At 47.2% G+C, this 25,810-nt stretch overlaps 5 protein-coding genes across 9 annotated transcripts in view; all 5 read left to right on the plus strand.

Moving 5' to 3' along the window:
• The first annotated feature begins 239 nt into the window (after positions 1 to 239).
• Positions 240 to 1,891, plus strand: LOC148384746 (retinol dehydrogenase 14-like). The gene is made up of 2 exons (XM_088401143.1): positions 240 to 556; positions 1,169 to 1,891. The coding sequence occupies exons 1-2, from the start codon at positions 314 to 316 to the stop codon at positions 1,784 to 1,786; spliced, it is 861 nt and encodes a 286-aa protein (XP_088257269.1). The 5' UTR covers positions 240 to 313; the 3' UTR covers positions 1,787 to 1,891.
• A 428-nt stretch (positions 1,892 to 2,319) lies between these two features.
• Positions 2,320 to 4,137, plus strand: lamtor3 (late endosomal/lysosomal adaptor, MAPK and MTOR activator 3). Its single transcript, XM_088401148.1, has 7 exons — positions 2,320 to 2,486; positions 2,707 to 2,753; positions 2,949 to 2,983; positions 3,162 to 3,220; positions 3,317 to 3,450; positions 3,611 to 3,674; positions 3,888 to 4,137. Exons 2-7 carry the CDS (start codon positions 2,745 to 2,747, stop codon positions 3,959 to 3,961), a joined length of 375 nt encoding a protein of 124 aa, XP_088257274.1. The 5' UTR covers positions 2,320 to 2,486; positions 2,707 to 2,744; the 3' UTR covers positions 3,962 to 4,137.
• A 237-nt stretch (positions 4,138 to 4,374) lies between these two features.
• On the plus strand, positions 4,375 to 7,868 carry terf1 (telomeric repeat binding factor (NIMA-interacting) 1). 2 transcript variants are annotated; one of them, XM_088400613.1, is made up of 13 exons: positions 4,375 to 4,627; positions 5,020 to 5,115; positions 5,241 to 5,368; positions 5,457 to 5,693; positions 5,795 to 5,904; positions 6,134 to 6,198; positions 6,272 to 6,371; positions 6,586 to 6,644; positions 6,722 to 6,816; positions 6,897 to 6,952; positions 7,097 to 7,173; positions 7,337 to 7,380; positions 7,477 to 7,868. In XM_088400613.1, exons 1-13 carry the CDS (start codon positions 4,477 to 4,479, stop codon positions 7,627 to 7,629), a joined length of 1,371 nt encoding a protein of 456 aa, XP_088256739.1. In that variant the 5' UTR covers positions 4,375 to 4,476; the 3' UTR covers positions 7,630 to 7,868. The 2 variants fall into 2 exon arrangements, with proteins under 2 accessions (XP_088256739.1, XP_088256740.1); XM_088400614.1 differs by having other exon boundaries at positions 4,376 to 4,627; positions 6,272 to 6,362.
• Positions 7,869 to 8,151: 283 nt separating this feature from the next.
• Positions 8,152 to 15,560, plus strand: adck1 (aarF domain containing kinase 1). Of its 2 annotated transcripts, none has more exons than XM_088356320.1 (11): positions 8,152 to 8,275; positions 8,746 to 8,885; positions 9,208 to 9,291; positions 10,943 to 11,146; positions 11,908 to 12,066; positions 12,150 to 12,308; positions 12,427 to 12,543; positions 12,668 to 12,817; positions 13,398 to 13,595; positions 14,352 to 14,545; positions 14,702 to 15,560. In XM_088356320.1, the coding sequence occupies exons 2-11, from the start codon at positions 8,754 to 8,756 to the stop codon at positions 14,859 to 14,861; spliced, it is 1,557 nt and encodes a 518-aa protein (XP_088212446.1). In that variant the 5' UTR covers positions 8,152 to 8,275; positions 8,746 to 8,753; the 3' UTR covers positions 14,862 to 15,560. The 2 variants fall into 2 exon arrangements, with proteins under 2 accessions (XP_088212446.1, XP_088212447.1); XM_088356321.1 differs by having other exon boundaries at positions 10,943 to 11,119.
• A 5,209-nt stretch (positions 15,561 to 20,769) lies between these two features.
• The window catches only part of nrxn3a (neurexin 3a), a 45,096-nt gene continuing 40,055 nt past the window's right edge, over positions 20,770 to 25,810 (plus strand). For 2 of the 3 annotated variants that reach the window (XM_088400168.1, XM_088400169.1), the window contains exon 1: positions 20,771 to 21,220. The gene's annotated coding sequence lies outside the window, so the exon portion shown is untranslated. Of the gene's footprint in view, positions 21,221 to 25,810 lie in introns of all 3 variants that reach the window. The other variant, XM_088400167.1, reaches the window with a different exon arrangement.

Consider the following 25,810-nt stretch of genomic DNA (forward strand, 5'->3'; position numbering starts at 1 on the left):
ATCTGATGAGGTGTGTGGTCCTACGTGCCCGCCTGCCCGCCCCAGTAGTGGCATGATATTTGATGGCATTTCGTTATCTTTTTTTTTTTTTTTTTTTCCATGTGATATGATCGATTGAAATACAAGGACATTTGATTCGTTCATAACACGTTTGTGGCGTTTTAAGGTGGAGAGCTTGTAATTTACGAGCTGACCTGAAGGCAACTCCTCCTCGCAGCCCACTATGAACTGTGGGTAATGAAGTACATTGCGCTTTGCTGAGCTCGTCCGTCCTGGCGTCATTTTGATGACGTGGTGACGGTGGAAATAAAAGATGATGAGTGGAAGGACTGTAATAGTGACCGGCGCCAACAGCGGCATTGGAAGAGCCACGACCGCGGGCATTGTGAAGCTCGGCGGCCGCGTTATAATGGCTTGCAGGGACGTCAAGAGTGCTGAGGAGACAGCCCAAGAGCTCCGACGAGACACTTGTGTTGACAGCCAACTCGTAGTGGTCAAAGAGCTTGACCTCGCCTCACTTAGCTCGATACGCAGTTTCTGCCAGAGCATAAACAAGGTCTTTTCCGTCCGCGTGAAAGCGCTCTCCTTCTTTTCTTTTCTCTTCCCTTCCTTTCTTTTGATACGACGCGTACATTCCTGCACGTAAACACCGGCTCGCGAGCGAGTAATACTAGTTGGAGAGTATTCTCGGTTGACATGACAGCCTTTGCAGTCATTTACAGCAGTCGTCCCCAACCTTTTTTTGCGCCACGGTACCGGCCAGGTGTCAGAAATATTTCCGCGGACCGGCCTTTATAGAAGGAAGTAATACATTGATCGACATCGATCCTACATTTATCACAAACACGATGAAATGATACGACTGGCATAAAAAGCAACATAAACCACCTCCAAATGAAACTCACCATTACGTTGAATTAGCGGCAGCACTGAGCTTGTTTCTCAGAAGAAACTTCGGTAATCGCTTCCGTCCTTCTTGTTCGTTTTTCTCTTTCCGGTCCGCGGCCTGGTGGTTGGGGACCACTGATATACGCACGCACGCACGCACGCTTTGACGTGTACAATGTATTCTTTAATTGCTGCACGTTGTCTGTTGTGGACCAGGAAAAGCGATTGCTGAACGATTTTTTTCATGCGGTCATCAAGTATTCCCTCTTTTGCGGCGCAGGAAGAGCCTCGGTTAGATGTGCTGATAAATAACGCAGGGCTCTACCAGTGTCCGTACAGCAAAACCGAGGACGGCTTTGAGATGCAGTTTGGGGTCAACCATCTGGGCCATTTCCTGCTCACCCACCTGTTGCTGGACCTCATGAAACGATCCGCTCCCAGCCGTATCGTCGTGGTCTCCTCCAAACTCTACAAACACGGTGACATCAACTTCGACGACTTGAAGAGTGAACAGAAATACGACAAGGCTTTTGCCTACAGTCGCAGCAAACTCGCCAACTTGCTATTCACCTGTGAGCTGGCCCGCCGACTGGAAGGGAGCGGGGTGACTGTCAACGCTCTGTCTCCCGGTATGGTGAGGACGAATCTCGGTCGGCATGTCCGTGTCCCAGTGATAGCCAAGCCTGTATTCAACCTGCTATCCTGGGGCTTGTTCAAGAGTCCTGAACAAGGAGCTCAAACGTCAATCTATTTAGCCTGCAGCCCTGACGTCGAGGAAGTCCAGGGACAGTTCTTTTCAGACTGTCAGCCTCAGGTTCTTCTTGACAAGGCCACTGACTGCCAAGTTGCCAGTAAATTGTGGGACATGAGTGAAGTCCTGGTTGGAATTGTTCAATGAATATTTGTGCACTTGACACAATTGTTACAAATTCTTTCAACACAAATGTTCTGATTATAACTCTCATCATATGTTCGTATGAGGCTACTTCTTACCTTAAGTAATGACACACTTTGTTGTACGAATATGAAGTGTATTGTTACATTTCCATTATTGCTCATACATAATCGCATTTTTGTCTCTTCTGAATTTGCACAATCGTATTGTATTTACAATTTACAATGTATTTACAATTGTATTTACCGCTGTACTTGTGCAATTTGTTCATTAAAGCAATTTGGAGAAAGCAAGAAAGAAAGAAAGAAAAAAGCTCTGTCCCAACATGGCCGCCTTGTGGCGACGTCGCCTCAGATCGGCTTGGCTGAGTTGGTACGCCATGGGCCCGTACCGTATGTTTGACACAGACGTTCAAAAAAGATGGTGTGAGCTCACAGCGCGCATCTGTAGTGTTTATTTCTCGAGATCTATGGTCGCGGTAGCTCTACTGCAAGCACGCACGCACGCACGCATAGCCTTCTCTTTCCTTTGCGCAAATTGCGCAGCTTTGACGTTCGACAAGTGTCCTTCGCTAAGCGGAAAGAAAACAAGCAGGTCATGTGACGTGCGCCTGATCGTCTCATCCGTGCTGGTGGTGAGAGCGAGTGGATGCGGTAGTTTTGGCCGAGCCCTCTTCTGGATCCATTAACCCGAGGGAGGCCTGGTATGTGGTGGAGTCATCTCACGCTCCGAAAGCACGTCTAGTTCACTTATGTCACGTATTCAGCTCGTGTTGCTTATTTGACCCAGTTGGTGGGAAAACGGACCAAAGTGGGTCGAGTTAGCGTTCACTTTAGCATCCACGAATGTGCTTGGTCAACTTCCATTTGTGTCATTCACTCATTGTTGAACATTTCTTATGGTTTCCTTTCTATTGTCGATAGAAAGCGTGAATGACACGTGAGGAGACAGAGCGACCACCATGGCTGACGTGAGCATTTCGAGCATCATACGTGGTTGTTACTCTTAGCGCAGATGTTTTCAGAAAGCAGCATAGGTCAGTCAATGAGAGAAGTTGAGAACCATGCACATTTCAACCATGGTTGGTAGGAACGGAACTCTGGTCAGACTCGCTGCATACAGTAGATTTGGTTCCTTTCCATGATCCAACCTTTTTCTTTTACAGGACTTGAAAAGATATCTGTACAAACAGTTGCAAAGGTATGTGAAATCATTTGACTAGATACTACGTATGTACGTCTTATGAGCTGATCACATGCGTCAACGGATTGTATTTTGACCTGACGTGCGTTTTCACTTGGGTGTTATGATTCTCTAAATCGTCGATTGAATTTGATTGTCGACTCCATTTGATTTTGTCTCTTTGCGGCGTCTGCAGTGTTGAAGGTCTTCACGCAATCGTGGTTACAGACAGAGATGGAGTTCCAGTTATCAAAGGTATTCAAGCAAAATGCTTGGACCCTCTGGACACGTTTGCTCCAAAATCTGTTCTTCTGTAGCTTGCTGATTTCTTTTTCTCCATTCTTCCTGCAGTTGCCAATGACAATGCTCCGGTGCATGCGCTGAGACCAGGGTTCTTGTCCACGTTTGCTCTGGCAACAGATCAAGGCAGCAAACTGGGCCTCTCCAAAAACAAGAGTATTATCTGCTACTACAATAGCTACCAGGTCACAATGTTTCTTTTCTAATATAATACTCCCGAGAAGACAGAGAAAAAATGAGGCTAATGAATCATCATCATCATCATCGTCATCATCGTTACATATCCTATCATGGTTTTCTTGTGTCCTCTTAGATCACGATCTGATATGTCTCTGTGTTCAATAGATTGTGCAGTTCAACTGGTTGCCTCTTGTCATCAGTTTCATCGCCAGCGGCAACGCCAACACAGGTAAACAACGGTTTGTTTGTTGTCCCATGAGTAAGGCGTGTCTAGCTCCCGTCCTCAAGGCGCGCTGTCTTGCCTGTTTTCCATGTCTTCCGCAGGAAGACGTGCAAAGCTGGCAGGACGGCTCCCCTTGAGGACTGATTTTGATTGATCAAGTTTTGGCCTCTGACACTGAGCTTGTGAGCTGAGTTTTGTTCCTCTCTGTCTTTTTCTCAGGTCTCATCATGAGTTTAGAGAAGGAGTTGGCTCCACTAATAAATGAGCTGAGGCAGGTAGTCGAAGTGACATAAAGTGTGAGCGACATCGAAGCCTCAAGGGTCGATCGACATCAGGAATGCCCCCCCCCCCCATTGATTGTACCGGAGTCCCTTCAATCATGATTTAACATCAACGCTTTGTGCTGTGTTGTTAACAAAGGTTTTGGGTTTAATCTGATACTGGTCATCTGAATAAAAGTTGTCATGCATACCAGGTTTGGTTGATGTACAATTGTAGTCATGCTCAATTCTGCTACAACTGCTTCACTTGCGATTTTGTTGATTTTGCTTCCACGTATTATATATACATAAAACAGTACCACGCGCTGATCTACAAATATACATGTCTTATCCCTGAAAATGGGACAATTCCAATCAAATAGTCGTCCACCCACCTGTATTTACGCAGCCGAGACTGTGAGGGGCGCTAGAGGTTTTTCGTAAAGTTCCCGACAAGGTTTCCCGCCGAAAACTAAACAAGTAAGGAGCAGGAAGCAACAAGCCAGCAACAAGCCAGCGGATGCAACACTCCAACAACATCAACAACAATGAACACGATTCAGACTGACGGTTGTAACAGCAGCCAGGTCACCGCTGTGGTCTCCAAGTGGGTTGTGGACTTTCTTTTTAACACTCTTTGTCGAGGTTTTAAAGAGAGAAGTCATGATGCCTTCAATGACGCCATCTCCACTTATGAATGTGAGTTGTTTTCATTTGATTTTACCAAATAAGCCCTAGGCTTCGTCTCCCTTCTTGCACTGTTATTGCTCAATCAACTCAACGAAACTAATGCAATTGTGCAAAAAGTGTTTTTCCCCAATCATCCACAGCGCATGTCTGAGCACATAGTGGTTGCTTTCACCTGAAAACTGATGATCATCCATCCATCCATCCATCCATCCATCCATCCATCCATCCATCCATCCATCCATCCATCCATCCATCCATCCATCCATCCATCCATCCATCCATCCATCCATCCACCCACCCACCCATCCATCCATCCATCCATCCATCCATCCATCCATCCATCCATCCATCCATCCATCCATCATGATATGCTGGAGCCTATGATCGTTTTCCTCTCCCAGCCCTTTCTCAGACACCAATATTTGAAGGAGGAAGCTCACGAGAGAAAACACTAATCTGCGCTTTCCTTGCTCGGGTCATGCAAGGCAAGAAGTTGGGTAAGACTGACTCCCTCCCTAACTCCCTCCCTCCCTCCCTCCCTCCCTCCCCAACACCCAGCCACCCACGCACCTTTGTGTCACAGTGCAACCTTTCATCTGACCTTTCGTCATCACCCCTCCAGACGTCCGATTTAACGACGACGATGACGTGATGCCTCTTATGTCAGCGGCCAAAACCTGGGTTCACCTCAAAGATGCTGTGGAGGATCAAAGATTGTATGAGAATATCACAGCTCACCTCATCGTACAGGTGATCCTGAAGTGGGCGAGGAACCGCAAAGAGAGCAACAATAGTTTGAATTATGCAATTTCACGAGACATTTTTGTGTCTTTGTCAGGCTGTAGCCTTGTGCTTGGAGAAAGGCCAAAGAGCGCAGGCGTCCGGTGCCCTCCTGTGGTTGGACGAGCACGTCGAATACCCGCAAAAAGTGGCAGCCAAACTTTCCAACATTGTGTCGCGCATGGACACCTACCACCCTTACCTCACCATGTTCAATTTCGATGGACTGCTGGAGGTGGTTCAGACCTTCCTGGACGCCTACCTGGCCAAGAATCCGACCGACTTCCTTGCCAATGTTGGCACGCCCACCCCACCGCAGGCTTTTTTCTCACGAGGGTCATGCTTTGGAAAGCTATGTAATATGAGGAGAGCTGATTTTTATTGTCTATCTCTCAGGAAGCCGTCAAGAAGATCCAGTGTTCCAGCAGTACGGATGCCACAGACAGCGTGGCCACTGAACACAAGTCTCTCTTGGAGAAGGTGGACCACGTGAGACTCGAGGCCAAGTAGGAAATGATCCGCTCGTGTCGACTGACAATTTCTACAAAAACAACTGTCGTCCAGATATTAAAACCTCTACATTTGATTGCAGTCATAAATCGTTCTTTTGCAAAATAACCCCCCAAGTTATCCCACTTGAAGAGCTCTCAGAGGCTCAATTGGAACCCTACTTGACACGCCACGCCACGCCACGCCACGTCGCTTTGTAAAATGTTGCCTTTCACACTTTGGTAGGACAGAAGCAAATCTCCAAGTTAGCAAGAAGCTGCAAGTGTCCCTCCAATGGCAATCGGTCAACCGTGAGTTGTGGCACTGAGCCTTTGTTTATTGCTATTTGGAATTCTCTTCCATGAGCACAAATGTCACCCACAGAGTTATTGTCCACTGACTTGTCGACTCATGCGGACAAGCAACGCGTGGAGGCCTTACAAGACACCACTCTCGCTGAAGAAGACGACGACGAGTATGGACCGTAAATGCTTTCAATACGCACCAAGTTGTCATGACAGCCTAGCAAAGCTCTTACTATTGCATTCACATGAATAAAAATAGCTATCCTAATCGGAGCAGAGCTTTTGTTACATCTCAAATATTGAGGAAGCTAAATGTCTCACCCGTCAAGCATTTTGGACCACCTCCGATAGCGTTCATTAAACGTTTTTTTTTTTTACTTGCCCCCCGCCCAGACCGAGACGTAAGGTTCGCTCATCAAAAAGCACCGCTGGCAGAAGACTCTTCTCCGGCAGTGAGTTTAGTTTGTTCTGTTTATTGGCTGTATTCATTTTTTGAAATGGTAATACTCATTCCATATCCTGCGAGCAGATTGCTCACAGATGGACGCATCGCCGAAACCCGCGGCGACGGCACGTGACGCAAAGACAGCAGCAGCAGCAGCAGCAGCAGCAGCAGCACCTCGGGTTGGTATGCTGCTAATTTATGGATCCGGAGAGTCGACATGACAATTGCAACAATTCCAATGTCTTTTTGTGTCTTGTAGAACGTCCGCTTGTCCGCTGAAGATAAAGCCGGCCCATCGGGGGGGACGGCTGCAACGTAAAGTTTCCTTATGACAATTGATTGACGTGGTCGGAGGCGTTCTTGCTCTTCGTAAATGCAAAGACAACAGGGGAGTTGACTCGTGTTAAAACCATAGCAATGACCCATTTTGTTCTTTGATTTTATATAACCCCCATACAGGGCAAAATGCAAACGTTTGTCCTCTCAAACAAATACGTGGGAGCAGGATGCTCAGATGAAGCCACCGGCCAAGAAAGGTATTTGACGTGACTGTCTCTCTCCTACGCGCCCGCGCTCTCTCTCTCGTTTGGATTGTTACCAGCTCAGTTCAAAAACCATGCAGACGCTCCAAACGTGTCCAATTCCACACATGATTGGTTGAGGCCATTCCATTTCAACTGGTGCTTTTCTGTTTTGTAGATCTCGACACTTCTGTCGTCAGTCCGCAGCGCAGGACTTATCGGGTTAGTTGGAGCGAGCGAGGGAGGGAGGGAGGGAGGGAGGGTTGATACGTGGTGCTCTTTTCTCCAAACGTACTGATTTCTATATGTACCTTGTAGAAATGGACGCGCGAGCTGGATCTTAGGCTGTTGCAGGGCATCCGCCGTCATGGCAAAGGCAAGTGGAATAGCATCCTGCAGGATTATGACTTTGAGGGCCGCACCGGGGTGATGCTGAAAGACCGCTGGAGGATTCTGGAGAAGCTCCACTGAGCTAAAAAGATCAAAGGGACAAGCCTACCTCTCTATGGGTGCCTTCTATTGTACACAGTCTGTGGTTTTTGTTATATATATATATATATATATATATATATATATTGGTAGGGTTCTTCAAAGATGACGTGGCTGCAGAATGCCATGTCTCGATGTTCCCCCGCCAAGGACATGTCTGTTCCTTGATTTATTTTTGTTTGGTTTTTTTCGCACAATAACAAATGTTCAAGTAACAACCAGTGTTTGTCTCCATCTATTTTGTACTGCTTCTTCTGGGTTGGGTAACGGTGGCAGCAGCTTCAGCAGGGAAGTCTAGACTCAATTTCATACATTTATTTTCCTTTATTTAATTTCTTGTCTCTCACAGTTTAATTATTATTATTATTATTATTATTGGTATTATTATTATTAATAGTAGTAGTAGTTACAATGAGTCAGTAAAACAATCCAATTCACACTGCAACCACATGGCGGCGCAATAGGATAAACAAAGGCTACTGAAGAAGAAGAAGACAAAGTAAAGCAGAACTACAATAACCACAAGTCTATCCACGCGCATGTCGGAAGCTGTCGAGGAGGTCAAAAAAAAAAGCGACCCGGCAACCCGGCAAGTGGAAGATCGTCAACTCGCGGAGACTTTGTGAAGGTAGTCATTCGTTTTAATGACACTTTTGCTCGATTTACTACAGCTCTGGTGGAATGTCGGTTGTTGGGGATTTTCTAATCCAACCAAATTCAACCAGTCGTTGCATAAGCCGTTTCTAGTGTTCTGAAGTGATGTCATAACTTGCGAAAGACGTGCTCTGAGTAGATGTCAACAATGGGACAAGGCCTAAAAAGGCATGACGCAAAGTGCTCAATGGAGCCCTCATTTCATTGAGGTGGACGTGGTGGTGACCAGTGCAAGCGTGCCGCCCGCCCCAATGTTGTATGTCTTGTATTACACATTGATGTCATTGCAAGACAAGGACATTCATCCAAAAGCAGGCTTCCTACAAGAAGCAGTGTCAATCGAGAAGCAGTCTCATCCAATGTATTGTCGTGACAATAGCCATCTTCATGTGTCAGCCGTAATGGTGACGTCAAGTATCTTCTCTCTTCTTCTCATTCTCCCAGTGGCACCGATGGCTCTGCGGCTGCTCAAAGTCCCCACCATCGCCACAGTATTGGTCGCATCTTCGGGAATGTACTTCTACAATAGGCCACTGGATTTCAATGACTTGAGTTTGATCCGCTTTGGACGAGCTGCTGCCACTGTAAGATATTGGATTGATGGATGGATGGATGGATGGATGGATGGATTGATTGATTGATTGATTCCATTTTTGCCTTGGACTCGTTATCCAACCTGCTTGGAAGAGAGACGTTCTGAGCAAAAGTGACAAGAAAGAGTGAGGAGGCGGCGGCGGCGGCGGGCGGGCGGGTGGCTCTGCTTTGGGGTACAACCGCTGGAAAACGGGCTTAACGTGGTCCAGTGACAGGCGCTTCTACTCTTTCATTTCAGGAAATCAGTAGCGAGAACATGCTGCCGCTCGGGATGACGAATGATTGATGAAAATGCGCTTTGTTTTTCTCCAGACTGCTGTCATCAGCTACGACTATCTGACGGCTTTCAAACATGTGCAGTATGGCACCGAGGAGTATTGGGCCCTTAAGTCCAAGGTAAGATCAACTGCAACTATATTGCATAGGACAAGGAATCAAGTGTGAACATGACAGAAGTCAAGATGAAATGTGCTGCTGAATGATTTGATTTTTGCTAGAGAGAAGTCAACTCATTGACGAGCTGCCTTTACATGGAGCCGCATGAATATGTAATAAGCACATACCACATATCCACATGCTCTGTGAAGACTTTTTCTTCAAAGCATATGTTGATTTCAGCAGCAGCAGCAGCAGCAGCAGCAGCGGGGTGAGAGGGTGACTCGACAAATAGATGTCTAATGAGCCCTTTGCTTCCTTCCTCAGCTGCATGACAAAACAGCAAGCATGAGCACGCAGCACAGCGCGGCGCAGGCAGTTAGGAGAAGCGGCCATTTTGAAAAGTCTCTTCATTATTGAGATAAAAGGGCAAACAAAATGCTGATTCACCGCGCATCTGCAGAGTATCATGCGCATTTGCTTTCCGAAAGATTGAATTCACATGAACGTCTTCATCGGGGATGCGGCTTGCTATTGTACCCAATATAAGGGCACGGTGGGAAAAGGTTTCAAAGTCTGTGAGGATGGCCGTTAGTACGACTTCTCGCTCGACATACTCCTTCGTCACAGTATATTTGTGCTATTTCAAATCAAAGATATCGTTGCTTTGCAATGCACATGTATGGATTAGGGCTCATTTTGGTAAGGATGGGTGTTTGGATCTAGCCTCACACTATTAACTTTGATTCATGAGATTACTGGACCGAACTTGACGTGAAATGAGCAAAAGCATATCCAGCCATACAGTACAGTAGTAATATGGATTGTTTCTGATTGCAACCAGCAGATGGCAGCATTGACCGATCCCTGAGAGGCTCAGCGTTAGGGCCGACTCCACTTCACGAAAATGTACATTGATGCTTGAAGAATGCTGACAATCATGTGCTGCACTTTAGCAGCCAAACGAGTGTGAGGCAGAGGAATCCTCCAGGGCAGAGATGGATAAACCATGCAAGCACAAGGAGCTATTTCATCCACATACCTGTACATAGTATTACATTAGAATGTCACAAATAAACCAGTCATCTTCTTTTTTTGGGGGGGGGGGATACAAATACATTTCCTTTCAGGGAAGCCCACTTTTATCTAGAATCAATTTCACTGTAGCATTGCTGCTCAAGTGTATTGCTTTGGTGCCCGTAAACATGCACACACCCCCTTTTTTGAGCTCGGCACCTCAACATGCGCCAGTGAGCCGAATAACGAGCTAATCACGGGCATCCTAATAATAAATGGGCCGTGTTCACGGTCTGCTAATTTCAGTCGTTAAATGACGCTGTTGCAAAAGAAATCATTGACTGCAGCTGTGCTCTCAATATAGGACCATCTGCCCAAGCAGCACTCAAGGTCGCCCGCCTGAACCACCTTTGACGATAGCAAAAGTGACCGCCTCTTGTTTGTCTCTTGTACTTGCTGCACGCATTGTTATGACACAAATTAGACACCAAGTGAATTTCTATAGGTTGGTCGCTCTGTATCATGATGTAGGACATGCTTAGAGGTTCATCCAGCCGGCCGGCCGGCCGGCCAGCCTCCCAACCGGCCAGCCAGCCAGCCAGCCATTCGCTAAGATCCAGCTTGAATACAAATCGATTGTATTTTGTTTTCCTAGGTACATCGCCGTTCGGCGGAGCGTCTTCGAGATCTGTGCTGCGCAAATCGTGGTACTTTTATCAAGGTTGGACAGCACCTGGGCGCTCTGGATTATCTTCTTCCCGAAGAGTATACGTCCACCCTGAAGATCCTCCACAGTCGAGCTCCTCAGAGCAGCATGGAGGAGATCGAGCAGGTCATCCGAGAGGACCTCGGCAAAGAGGTTTCCCAATTCAGCATCCGTTTCCGTTTGATTGCACCTTGTGCTTTCCCAGGTCCACGCTTGGAACAAGAGTCGTGTGGCAAAAAGCTAGGCCCGCTTGACTCTAATTCTAGCGTTGGCCGACATTCTATTGCCGGTTGGTCCAAACATATGACCCCGTTGCAGAAGCAATAACGCTGGCCTCCCTTGGCCCCATAGGGATGACATCACTCAAGCGCTTCCTGGAGGCAAGGCAAAGCAATTGTTCATTTTTACGACGCAGTCTGCTCCCACTTTTGCATCAAAATGATTGCAACAATCAAGCTCTTTGTGGCACACGTTTGGCTTTGACCCTTTTATTTCCATTTCACGGACGTGACGTTTTTCTTTTTATGCACCGTTTTCTCGCCATGCCGGTCGGTGGACACACGTGGCGTCAGTGCTTTTGCTATGGACTTACTAACGTGCGATGAAAGCAAGAGAAAAACAAGCAAAAAAAAAAAAAACCCATCAACTAAGAATGGATGCTTTGCCTTCAGGGTAGTTGGAAGAGGGAAACTTTGTCAAGGTGAAGGTTTCATTTCGTTTCACCCGGGGTTGTAACCGAAGCGGTTTCGAAAACGAACCGAGTCGGGAGAACGAAAGAACGACAAGACGCTTTTTACGTATGTGGCCTTCAACAATGTATCGATGATTGCGAATGTTGACGTGCATGCTAATGAGCGTCGTTCCACCTAGCTGACTTTGACGCCCTCGTTTGCTCTTCTCTTTTGCGCCGGCAGCTGTCAGAGTTGTTTGTTTGCTTTGATGAGAGGCCTCAGGGAGCCGCCTCCTTAGCCCAAGTCCATAAAGCAGTGCTGCACGATGGCAGGACGGTGGCTGTTAAGGTCCAACACCCCAAAGTCCAAAGACAAAGCTCCAAAGACATATTTGTGATGGAGGCGAGTTGCAGCCAATGTTGTAAAACGCCACGCTTGCGTGATTGATCGATGGCTCTTGACTGGACTTGTGCTCGGTTTCCAAGGTGTTGCTAAGAGGCGTCCATTGGCTTTTCCCCGACTTTGCCTTTATGTGGTTGGTGGAAGAGGCCAAGAAAAACATGCCACTGGAGCTGGACTTTCTTAACGAAGGGCGCAATTCAGAAATGGTGGCAAACAAGCTGGCCCACTTAACCTTTCTCAAGGTAGGCGCCGCCGCCACCGCCGCCGCTTTAGGACGGGAGCGTCTATTTGACCTTTGTGAAGAGGTGCTGAGAGATAGCAAAGGCTTGTTTGATTTCAGGACCATTTGACTCTTTTCAGGTTCCCATCATCCACTGGGACTTGTCCACTAAGAGGGTTCTGACCATGGAGTTTGCCGAGGGCGGGCAGGTCAACGATAGGGAGTACATGAAAGCGCACGGCATCAATGTCAATCAGGTAAGACGGGCACCCTAGCTAGGGAGGCCTGCGAGTGGGGCCCAGGCTCAGATTGGGGAAAAAGTCCATCCATTTCAGTCCCGAAAGCATTGACGTCATCCTCGTCGTTGTTGTTGTTGTTCAGATTTCCGAAAATCTGGGCAAGATGTACAGCGAAATGATCTTCATCCATGGCTTTGTTCACTGTGACCCCCACCCTGGCAACGTGTTGGTGCAAAAGTGTCCAAAAAGCAACAAGACGGAGATCATCCTACTCGATCATGGCCTTTATCAGGTTGGAAATCTTCGAGCGGCACAAAGAAAGGTTCATGTGCTGACTGAGACCTTGAGGAAAGAGATTGATCAGCATAGCAACATTTCAAATGCACATCCAAATATGATTCACATGACACACATGCACGCACGCACACGCACACACATTGATTAGGGCCCCAGCAGACTAAAAGCTTTTTGATAAACAACTCTTTTGATGTGAGTGCAGGCTGTTCAAATTGGACCTAAGCTGTGTGTATCCAAAGACACACAGCGCACAAATGCTTTTGAAATTGGCAGCAGCATTCATTAAGAAGAATCGGCTAAAAAGAGGCAGACAATCACAGGTCGCTCCTATAGCCGTCTCGTCTCGTCTCGTCTCGTCCCGTCTCGTCCCGTCCCGTCCCGTCCCGTCCCGTCCTTCTGCCAGCCAGCCAGCCAGCCAGCCAGAAAGTTGACCGTCAGAGGATTTCTACCTTTACAAATACAAAAGATGAAATGCTGTCGAAACAAACAAATCATTGTCGGCATCATAAAAGCTTACTCTGCCTACTCAATGAAAACACGGCTCTGAGAATTCTCCTGGCACCGCTCTTTGGCAGGTCCTCCAACCAAAGTTCCGGATCAACTACTGTCGCCTTTGGCAGGCTCTCATTCATCGGGACATGGCCGGAGTGGAGCGGTACAGTCGCAAACTGGGAGCCGGAGACCTCTACCCGCTCTTTGCTTGCGTACTCACCGCTCGTTCCTGGGGGGCCGTCAATTCGGGTATCGCTTGTGTGCCCGTCACGCTCTCAGAGGTACCATTTCAAAGATACTCTTGCCTTATTGATATTGCAATCCATATGGAATCAACATTCCATCATTATCAGAAGACAGGGACAAAATAAGGAAATAGTAAGACAGGTCGGTGACACATCTGCTTTTGATTGCTTTTTTTCCTCTTCGTTGGAAACACAAGATTTTCAGTGGAAAATGTTCTTTGCCGAGATAGCTGTCCCTTAACAAAAGGGCCGAGAAGCGTCGAGTGATCAAAGCAAATGACTTGCTCCGACATTTTTCTCTCCCTGGCGGGCGGGTGGGCGCCCGCGTGCATAGAATGTCTGGGATATCTAAGGGTACATTAGAGAGGAAAAAGGTCCAATTGCTGCCACCGATTGTGGCTGCAATGCGGCCTATTATTGCAATGCAATTCCTTCTTGCAGCTTTCACATGCAAATGAGAACAAGGTGGCAGACAGCTGTGAGTGAGGCTTGCTTGCTTGCTTGCTTGCCTGCTTGCTCGCTTGCTCGCTCGCTCGCTCGCTTGCTGTATTCCAATTGCGACTAATTGTTAGCAGGACTGCTGCTATTGCAACAACGCTGCTATTATCACACGCGGGCGGCCTCAGCCAGGTGGCATTTGTTCAGCGCAGTCTCTGATTGTTCAGATAGTTATACGAGAGAGACATTATGAGTAGGACGCGGGCCGCCGCAAAAATCGCTTTTTGTCACCCCTGCATTGGTTTTCCAATAGCATTTTTGAAACGATTCCATGATTGCCGATTTTGTTGTCAGGATGTGGAAATCCGGACCAACGCAGCTCTTTACCTACCCCAAATCAACGATCTGCTGAATCGGGTTCCTCGGCAGATGTTGCTCTTATTGAAGACCAATGACCTTCTGAGAGGAATCGAAAGCACTCTGCAGACCAGAGCGTCGTCATCCTCCTTCATCAACATGTCACGCTGCTGTATACGTGCTTTGGCTAGGTACGAGCAAAAAACGCAATTGATTTGATTGCTTTTTTGGATTTGATTTGGGCCCGTTTGTTGTTCCAATTTCAAATCCATCCCTCATACAGTCAAGCATTTGGATATTTGTTTGCTTTGACATGTTTCTAAGTTCTTCTCTGCTTTGACGGACAGACACAAAAGGAGCCAGAGTCAGTCGGGCAGAAGACGTCTGCAAATCACGCTGACCGAGTCCTTCCACCTCTGGAGACTTAGTATGTACGAGTTGTTTTTATGGTTGAAGGGCTCTGCGTTGGGACTCGGCCTTTCTACTCTGCTGGCATTTCTACACTGACGCGTGCGAGCGTGAAGCTGACCGACCGACCGACCGACCGCTGTCTCCTCACCAGTTCTGCCCATACAGTTCCGAGACTTGTATCTTCCTGCACTTGTCAGAAGGCGTTTTGTCATGTCTTGTCCTCTTGCTGAATTGCCGTATGATCATACTAGTACTAATACGAGACTTTATTCATCTAGCCAGCAACCAAAAGTGTGTCATACTTTTAGAGCACATATCATTGTGCATAATGGGATCAAATGTTTCTACATCCATACTAGAATATTGTAATCCCCCCCCCCCCGTCTAGTTGGAGTTTTTCATCTCTGTACTGTACGCCGGTCGACTGCCGAAACGTTACGTAGTTATTTTTCTATAGCTGGCGCCTATTTTCCATGAACCTTTTAACTTAAACGGTTTACATATTTTCTTGGTAAGTGCTTACTGTAAATGCAGACGTATGTGGGTCAAAGCAGTCATTGGACCATTGTTGCCAAACGTACCTCAGAATGCGAGACTTGTTGGTATGTATATGCTGTCAAGTCACACTTGTCATATCTCCAAATCACTCACTCCTTGCACATTGTTCCTTTTAAGTTTAGAATCAGAAGCCATTTCTAAAGTGGAGCTACGTGCCCGCTTTGAGATGAACTCTGTAACAGCTGTTCTGGTCAATATTTGACACCTTTATTATCTTAATAAATCCTCACAAACCAAGTGTTAACATTTTATTGCATGCATGGCAGAAGAGAGGTTGAATAGAGCAGCAATTTTTACAATGCTTTAGTTTCATCGTAAATATTGCTACAATCAATTATAATAATCGCATCTATTTTTAAATTGTCCATCTAAACCTTTGAACAACCATACCTCGAAAAAACGAAGATGTCTCTTAACTCATTTCTGTCCAGGCTCAGAATCCATCATGTCAGATTTCCATGCTATCATCCTTGAAGCAGCCAAGCAGCCAATCTCGCACACACACGCACACACGCGCGCACACACACACACGCGCACACACTGACTTGTTGGCCTGCTGCTGCTAGTCGTTCTCTGCTCAAATATCCAAAATGAGCAAGGTATTCTTTTTTTTTGGAGCCCCACGGTGGACTTGCAATCAGTCTAACAGGATATTTTCTGAGCTCATCATGCAGGTGAGTTGAAATTAGAATGGATTTGTCACACACTTCTTCCTCCAAGCTGTTTTGGAGCTACTATAATTCGAGCAGGATTGGAAAAAGCACACATTGGTGGTGGTGGTGGTGGTGGTAACGAAACGTACGCTTGACATAGTATGACGCTTTATAGTGCTGAAAATAGTTAGCAGACCCCCTTGAAAGTTTGAATGCGGGCTCGGGCCTTCCCATGCGTGCGTGCGCGCAGTTTGGCTCTCCTTGCATGCAGGTCACGGTGTTGACTTGAAGACATGCCTGCCTTCCTTCCTTCCTTCCATGGTCCTGTCCCTTCCTTCCTTCCTTCCTTCCTTCCTTCCTTCCTTCCTTCCTTCCTTCCTTCCTTCCTTCCTTCCTTCCTTCCTTCCTTCCTTCCTTCCTTCCTTCCTTCCTTCCTTCCTTCCTTCCTTCCTTCCTTCCTTCCTTCCTTCCTTCCTTCCTGCCTGCCTTCCTTCCTTCCTGCCTGCCTGCCTTCCTTCCTTCCTCCCTTCCACCTTAGTGAGGATTGCAAGTTTAGTCGAGAAGGATTTGGATTTGATGAGCTGACAGTACGTGGAACATGATCCAAAGCACATTTGGTCTCTTTGCCCACCTCATTTGACGCAAATTCTTCTTTGTTGTCGGCGTCGTCGTCGTCACGCACGGCGTGGCTCTCAAAAGTGACCGTAATGGTAAAGTGGCAGATTGTGGCCTGCAAAAGCGGCCTGAAGTGCTGCGCTGCCAAAGCGGCTGGACGTCTGTTCCAGTGTGTTCAAGGTAAGAAATGAGCTAGGTGTCAATGCTATTCACATCCCTGACCACGGCACCTTTCACGCCTTTCAAAGCTAATTACGGAGCGGAGTCCAAGTGTTTTTTTTCCTTTCTCTGAGTCTGAGACTCCCAAGAGAACACTCACGTATTGTTCATATTTTGCGTGAGGCCGATGTTTTGCAGAGTGATCCTCAGCATGATAGATGAGATGGAGTTTGTTTTGGATTGAACATTAGTGGCACGACAAGAACCTATTGGGAAAAGCTGGTTGAATTGATTGAAAACTCGGCTCTTTTTAGAAAGTCAAATTGCAAAGGTGTAGGCTGCCGCCACTGAGTCATTTCATTTGAAACGTATCTTCATGTGCTGGTGCGTGCAAGATAAACAATCTTTTCACATTTGGAAAATGGCTGTGCCCATCTTGGGCCTGACTGCGCTTTGGGGTTTTAGTGGCACCGCAGCCGTGAATGTCAACCAGGATGGCGGCATTATTGTTCATCTCGCAGCCGCAGCTGCTGTCACGGAAAGTTAGCAAAAGTGGCGGCAAGATGGAGAGGAGAAGAGAAGAGAAGAGGGGAGTGATGCAAGCAAGCAAGCCAGCCAGCCAGCCAGCCGCAAATGTGCAGCCAGGTAGGCAGCCACGCAGGCAGGCAGGCAGGCAGGCAGGCAGGAAGGCAGGTCTCGGCCGGTCGTGCCCATCTGTTCCCTGGTGCTATCGGAGCGTTTTGATGTGAAAATTGTTTGGACATCATAGCGTGAGACTCGAGATGAAAGCGCACGTCACGCCATAAGTGTGAGAGTCCTCAACACTGACGTAACCACGTACAAATCAAACGAGAGAAAGAGAGAGAGAGAAATTCACTTTGATTGCTTCACTGACTTCACCCCGCTTTCACTCCTGCTTCCTCCTCCCATTTCCTGAAGGGAGGAAGGAACGAAAGAGAGAAAGCTCATCGGTGTTTATTTCACACTTGTATTTATTCGACACCAGCTGGTGACACTGTTGTGCTCCGAGACACTGTTAGTTCACATAGTTAATCAACTGTGTGTGTGTGTGGGGGGGGCGTTTCCACACGAGCATGCGTGTCTGCATGCGTGTCTGTGGTGTGGGACATATGGCACTCTTTCAGTGTTGTGGTGTTGCCATAACAAGAATGAAGAGGCCGTATCTCACTGACAGGGGAAGGTCTAACAAATGCTTTTTGTCAGGGTTGCTTAAATGTTGCAAAGAGTATTATTTGCTATTTTAAGTATTCTTTATTTGGTTCAAAATTCCTTTGCGGCAAGAAAAAGGGTTTGAGGTCAAACGTCGGCCTTTGCGGCCTCCAACGAACCCCGACGGTAAAAAACATTGGCAACCCGAGCCCGGGACTTTGACGCAAAGTGAAGCCGTCACGCGCTGAAGCGCTTGGTCTTTTTTGAGAACATTTTTATTGAGGAAACATTAACACCTGCTAACTGACTGAAACGGAATGTACGGTTGAAAAAAATATTTGTATTGAGGAAACATTAACACCTGCTAAGTAAGTGACCAAGTGTCATTTGGAAGTGTTGGCCATGAAAGCTGAGAGCAAGAGCCACAACAAGCTCATTAGATAAGAGTCACTGGAAGTCGCCAATGGATGAGAAAGCAAAAAGGAAGGAACAAATCTTGCATGATACCAAACATAAAATGATTGGGAAAAAAACATCATGTGAGACAATATACTGGAAGATCATTCAACTGGCGCTCATTTTTGATCATGCTTAGTGTTGTTGGGTTTTTTTGCTGCTTTGATCACTGCTAAAGAAGAGGCTGATAGGTTTGACCTTTTCTGAGTCAAAGCTGTTTGTTCACTTTTAACATGTTAAGGTATGTTAAGAGGAGCCACTTGCAGCAGAGGGCCAAAGGGAGCACTGCAAATACTCTAGTCCTTCTGAGCGAGCAAGCGAGCGAGCGCAGGGTTCAAAAAGAAGTAGGGAAAAAAATAGCACCGGTCTAGGTGATTTGGGTGGGACTGGAAGGTCATGCGCTTTTTACCACTCGCTCACTGGGAGACTCTCGTACAACTGTAGAAAACATGACGAGATAGCCACATTTGGAGGAGAAAGCAACACCCGTCCGTTTAGGACAATTGCCTGGCTGAGTGCATCTCCCACGCCCATGCAGCCACCACTGGGACCAAGGTTAGTCGCTGAGCTCCCAACAGTGGTCCATGGTGGCTCAAGGATCGTTTTGACGAAGATGCACTCCTTTATAGTCGAGGCACTAATCGTCTGCGTTTCCAATTTAATAGTGTCATGAAGTGAATGGAGCTGGGCGACCAAATGCCGCTTTGCTGAAGAACTCAAAAGATAGACTAGAGCAGGGGTGTCAAAGTCACTCCGTCCGATTGTTCTAGTCTCTTGTCTTCTTGTTTCAAGCCTCAGTCTGGTCTGTTCTAGTCTTGTCCCTAGTTGAGCCTCTAGTCCAGGGGTGTCAAAGTCCAGTCCTCGGTGGCCGCATTCCTACATGTTTTCCAAGTTTCCCTCGTTAAACACACCTGATTCAATTATCAGGCTCCTGCAGAACGCGAGGATGAACTGATCATTTGAATCAGGTGTGTTTATCGAGGGAAACTTGGAAAACATGGAGGAATGCGGCCCCCCAGGACTGGACTTTGACACCCCTGGACTAGAGGCTCGACTAGGGACAAGACTAGAACAGACCAGACCAGACTGAGGCTTGAAACAAGAAGACAAGAGACTAGAACAATCGGACAGAGTGACACGCGGGCAGGCAAGGATCGGATGGAGCAGGGCGACCAAATGCAGCTTGGACCAGCTTGGTCTATTCAGCAAAACAAACTAATAGACTCGGCAAACTGACATGACTTAACGAAATATCAAAAAAACGACTAACTGACAGGGACGCGAAACAAAGGACGTGAAGGCATTAAGACAACAGCAACCGAAAACACATCAAGACAACAATGACCCGGAAGGGCGCGAGAGGCAGACAGGACTTATATACACGGCAGGTAACGAGAGGCAGGTGAGAAGAATCCAACTAATCATGGGCACACGGGAGGGGAGGGGAGGGGAGGGGAGGGGAGGGCAGGGGAGGGGAGGGGAGGGGAGCGGAGCGGAGCGGAGCGGAGCGGAGGGGAGGGGCGAGCACACAGACAGAAACCAAGACAACAGAGAACGAGACGTGACGTGACACAGGCAGGACTTAAATACATGACAGGTAACGAGAGGCAGGTGACGGGCGGCGGTTCCATAGATTGTGAGCAGACACAGGAGGGCAGGGGCGAGCATGCATACAGACAGACACACGAAGCGATACGATGACATTAAAAGAAGGAAACAAACGGTGACACATCTTGACAAATACAGTGGCCAGCACACTGCACGGTAAATGAAGTCAAATGCCCCCCCCCCCATCCCATTTGACGTTCAAATGACATTTTTAGGATTTACCAGAAGCAAACGCTTTGCAATACTTCATTGGATTGCAATTGAAAGTCGTAAAAACACTTTAGGCAATTTAATACAGGTGTGCACAAAAAATGCGTCCCTACTGTAATAAAAATGGCGGATATCTGCTCACCACATTGAGTTGTGAAATTAATAAAAACAAAAAGATTTTTCTCCCCGCCAAAAAAACCTCACCCTATTTCATGCTGTGAGATTGTTTCGCAGAGGCGATGAATCGAGGTGCATCAAATTGGCGACTTATGCCAACATTTTGTACTATTTGCCCACGTAATAATAAGCTCGAAAATATCGAATATAAATGTCGACACATCTACAATATCGTGGTTATTCGCGCTCATGTTTCGCTTGTTGAATGCATTGAATTTCTTCTATTTGAGGAAGCAAATGGCGCATTGGGAGAATTTTTTTTTCTTCTTCTTTTCTTTTTTCAAGGCGCACCAAGCATGAAAGCTTGCATGTGGAATGAAAGCTTGCATGGGGAATGAGCACAGCCTGAATCAATCCGTCCAGGCAGCCGGCTAAGGCATACACACACACACACACACACACGTCGAGAGGAGAGCATACTACGGCTCTTGTGTGCGTCGGCCTCTGAACATCCGTGCGCCTTTAAAATGACGCGCGCCGCTATTGGGTGAAAGGGCGGGCCCGGGCGGTGCGCGTGGGCGTGTGCGTGTGTACGCGCGGGCTGCATCCGCTCCGAGTGGTACCGAAGAGACGAGCCCTTGTGTGGACACCGTGTACCGTGGTCGACGCATGCACCTGTGAGAAGGACGTTGGAGTCAGTCCCTAATCGTCTGCATGGTGGTCGCCAGCCACCCTGCCAATCTGCACGAGCGCATCTGCACGAGCGCCAGCCAGCCAGCCAGCCAGCCAGCCAGCGAACTGCTCTTTCTTATCTGCAAGCAGGATTTCCAAATATTTCCAAGTGCAGCTCCCCGGGGGACCTCAGTGGATTTTACCATTCTGATGCTCTTGTTGGTCTGATTGTTGGAGGTCAGAAACGTCACCTTTTCACCTGTCTTATCTCATTTAAAGCTCGCAAATGGAGCACCGTTTGGACGAAATGTGTTGGTTATTCTTATTTTTATTTTTTTAAAAGAGGAAATAAAATGCCTTGCTCTCGGGCATCGCGCCACTGTACACGCTGCAAACATTCGTTTACTGGCGCTTTATGGGGATAGAAAATGGGGAAATGTTGGCCTCTGTACGTTGCCACGGAGAGAGGGAGGGAGGGAGAGATGCAATGTGGCAAGAGCTCGGGGATACATAGATAGGATTACACGCGCCTCCTCTTCTCGTCTCTTCCAGGCGAGGCCTTCTAATTGTAGATCATCATTTCCCAACGCATTTTGCTCACCAAACGTCTCACAGCTTTGCGTCAACGTGACCGTCATCCACCCGGAGACGTGGGCTTTTAATTTGTTACTTTTTACATAATTCTTTCTCTTCATCCGTGTGTTTGCCTTTTTTTCTTTTTCTTTTTTTTTTTTTTTTTAGATTAATTATAAATGACTCCAACGCCGGTGTCCGATGTCCTCGCATTGTTCTCGTCGCCCGCCAGCCAGGTTCTCCTAGGGGTGTAAAACCAAATCGAACACGCCATGCAGGCACAACCCTTTGCGCATATCAAGCACGCCTTCCTCTGCGTGCGCGCACAAACGCACGGCATGTACCGTCTCATTTGAAATATATCCATCATCCAAAGCTGCCTCGGAGACTATACTTTCTTGGGCACCATGCAAAATCCGTCTCGTTCCTCCATTTTGCGCCGTTTTCCCGTAGCGCCAAATCTCATGCTTGCGCACTTTTCAGAATGAGTGCAACAAATTGGAATCGGCCATCCGTGTTACACAAGGTAGGGTTGGTTTTCATTGTTTAAAAAAAATGCATGTCGACTGCGTATAAGTAAAAATGAAATCAATTTAGTGGATGCTTCATTTCTTTTTTTTATGCAAGGCAGCAGCCCGTAATCAACACCGCAATCGTGCACGTGAGGAATACGTACGTCTGCGAGTGCATGCGTGTGTTTATGCGGGCGGGCGGGCTGGCCGGTGGGCTGGCGGGCTTGTGTGCATGGTGGCAAATAATTGAAATGACTAGACAACTGTTTCCCCCTCCCTAAAATGACGTGTTCTGAAAGACGCTTTACTGGAACGTTGTCGTCTCTGCTCCAAACGTGATCTGCGCTTCGTGCTGCATTTTGCGCCAATCGTTTATCATTTTCTCCCCCCCCCCCCCACACACACACTCTCGCTCCTCGGTCTTCTCTGTGGCTGCGCTTCAAATAAATAACCAACGAAAATCCAAACGGGAATAATTGTGATTTATTTTTTCTTTTTCTGGTGGACGTCACGTTTAAGTGGCAAGGAGGCCGCATGTGGTCGACGTGCGGGGAGAGAAATAAGGCACAAGGCCTCTCTATCTGCTCCATCAGGGGGGGAGGGGGGGTAGTCGTCCAACTGACGCTAAGGTCTAAACTAGTGCGAAGACGCAATGTCAAGAGGACGCCCATGCAGTGAGCTTTATTTTTATGCGTGGCTTTTTGCAATGTGTCTGATTCTGAGGAGTTAATCGGATTAGATGATTCCCGTACGAGTATTTATGCGGAGGGAATTCCTAATCGTTTTTTTTTTTTTTTTTCTGGGGAATGGGCGTGGTCCGCAATGTGATCGCTTTCCCTGCCTGCCTGCCTGCCTGCCAAAGGTGTGCTGTGGTGTAGTGTGAGTGTGTGCGTGTGTGATCCTCCTTGAACTTGGACCACCATTGGGGCAGCGGTGGCCTGCACTCTTAGTTTACATCTCTAATGTCTTTTTCGTTGGCTCCGGCCTGAGTGAAGAAGGCGTTTGCTGCATTGCCTGCCTGCCGAGTGTGTGACTTGAAATATGTTGCTAATATATTGTGGGCGTGTGATCAGTGTTTAGAAGTTGCCAGGCGTGAAATTGAAATATAGCACCGTGCATTGGTAACAATTTACAGCTTTGATGCGGGAAAGGAATATTTGTTGCAAAAACTAACGAAAGTCGTCCGTTGCTTTCTTTTTCTTTTTCTTTCTCTTTTTCTTTTTCTTTTTCTTTTTCTTTTTCTTTTTCTTTTTCCTTTTGGAGAGGCTGCATTTTGGTCATTTGGCCGTGCTGTTTCTCCTTTGCTCGGCGGCTGGCTGATTAACTGCGGCGCGCGCTGACAAATCAAGCGCAAAAAAAAAAGAAAGAAAGAAAAAGCCAAGGGCTCTCAAGGTAAAACCAATCCCCATAGGGCGTGGAAAGTCAAATATTATGCAGGGTTTAGACGACTGCTCTCGTCGTACTTTGAACATGCGTGTGTGTGTGCCACTCGTGTGAAGAATATTTCGTTTGCCACAAACGTGAAGGGCTACAAAAGATCGTCTGCTTCTTTTACAGAATAGAATAGAATAGAATAGAATAGAATAGAATAGAATAGAATAGAATAGAATAGAATAGAATAGAATAGAATGCAATGGAAAGGAAGCCATTTCAATAAGACGCAGAGGTGTTACGTAAAGGGCTCTTTTGGTGAGGGAGGAGAATATGCCATGTATTTTGCGGCGGCGGCGGCGGCGGCGCGCGCACGTGCACGTCATGTGTTTTAATCTTTGCGGTGATTGCTCGGTGTCACGTTTGGGACCATTTGTAGTGTGCGCGTGTGGGTGGGTGGGTGGGATAATGCTGGTGCTCTCGAACCGGGTGATGTAATGCCGCAGCAGAAGCACACAACCCAAAGAAGGCGTGCCTGCCTGCCTGCCTGCCTGCCTGCCTGCTTGCATGCCCGACAGCGGGGAAATAACGTTTGGCTCACGCGCGTGTGTGCGTACTCACAGACATGGCCTGCACAGATCATTCCCATTGCGATTCCCATTTGAATTGATTAATCTTTCATGTTGTATTTTCTTCGTAAACAAAAGGTTCGTGAGAAAACAAGGCCATCATTTGAGAAGCCTTTTTTTTTTTAACGTGTCTTTCTTTTGATTTAACCATCTTATCTAATTATACTTGCGTTTATTCTCCTGTCATGAAAATGAATTGGGGGTTTTCAACACCTCCAAAATGGATGAATCGTTTTCTTCTTAAAAGAAGCAACATTTTGGGGCCGAATATTTCAAACGTTTAAATTCTATTGTTTCATTGGATGATCTATTTTTTTTGTGCCATTGGCCGGCCGATTCGATTTTTTTTTACGTCTATTGCATGGCTTCTCACGTGTAGCCTGCCCAAGCTTTTCTTTTTTGTAACAGTTAGGCCTACTTAAAGAGTGCATTCAGGAGGCCTTGCAAGAGTACAACGTAGTATTGTAGCCATGCCATTATTTGTGTCATCAATTTAATTCAACTCCATACACCCAAAATTGCTCCAAAAATTGAAAGCTGCTGTGTGTTTATGCCCCTGCTATATATGTATGTTGCAGAGGAAGATCATTTAGCGACGCCGTTTTATCCATATCGATATATGTGACTACACGCCGTATTTATTGGAGACTTTTATTTCTCCCCCGACTAAATGAATTAGAAAACGTAAGATGTTATTTTTCATGATAGCTGTAGGGGTAGCAGACTGCACAGGCCCGCCGTCTCATCCATCTGTTCACATAGCACAACTATTAAAAAGCCACATATGTGAACGCAATTTGTTCCTTTTTTGTACAAGAAGGAGATCAATCTAAAATGGCCGGCTGGATAAAAGCGGCTGTGTTTGAGCCAGAGCAAGGTGATGAAGAGAGGAGAGGAGAGGGGAGAGGAAGGGATGGATGGATGGATGGATGGATGGATGGATGGACGGATGGATGGACGGATGGACGGACGGACGGACGGACGGATGGATGGATGGATGGATGGATGGATGGATGGATGGATGGATGGATGGATGACAGATGGATGGATGTCTGATGTCTGGGCGGTTCACGAGCTGCGTGCGTGCGTGCGTGCGTGAGTGGGAGTGGATGAGGTGGAACATCCTCCCTCGCTCTGTTTCCTCCTACCATTTAGTGTCAGTGCTGGACAAATCATTTGACTGCAGCGAATGCACAAAATATCAAACAACTCCTAACCCCCGTGCCGAATTATGCGGATAAATTCCAGATGATACTCTGCAGAGTGCTGCTGCAAATCCTACTGGTGCATGCATGCATGCGTTGGACATTTTGTTGGCGCATTTGAGCGCTGCTGGCCTGCTGGCTGGCTGGCTGCGGCTTTTTGTTCATGTGATCGAGTCACCTGCTGCAAAATGACTGTCAAGTGGCGTCCGTTTAAACACAAGGGGCTTGTTTCATTTGTTGTGCGCGCGCACGTAATGCGCGTATACAAACACTGGCGCGCACGCATACCCGCACGCGCACACAACATCCACGGTGCTTGTGGCTGTTAATAGGATCCAGAGTGCTGCTGCCTTTTGTCAGCGTGTGTACGTCGACTCGTCCCTGTGGTGTTGGTCAAAAGAGCCTTTCACCGAGAACAATGATCCGTGCCGTTTAGCCTTTTAACCCCCGACGGTCCCCATCCTGCAACAAAAGGCAAGCACAGGCAGATGTAACAGAGGCACACGCACGCACGCACGCGCGTAAAACACCTGCAAC

The sequence above is a fragment of the Syngnathus floridae genome, chromosome 16 (genome assembly GCF_059516105.1).
Source record: "Syngnathus floridae isolate MCC-2025c chromosome 16, RoL_Sflo_1.0, whole genome shotgun sequence".
Classification (NCBI taxonomy): domain Eukaryota; kingdom Metazoa; phylum Chordata; class Actinopteri; order Syngnathiformes; family Syngnathidae; genus Syngnathus; species Syngnathus floridae.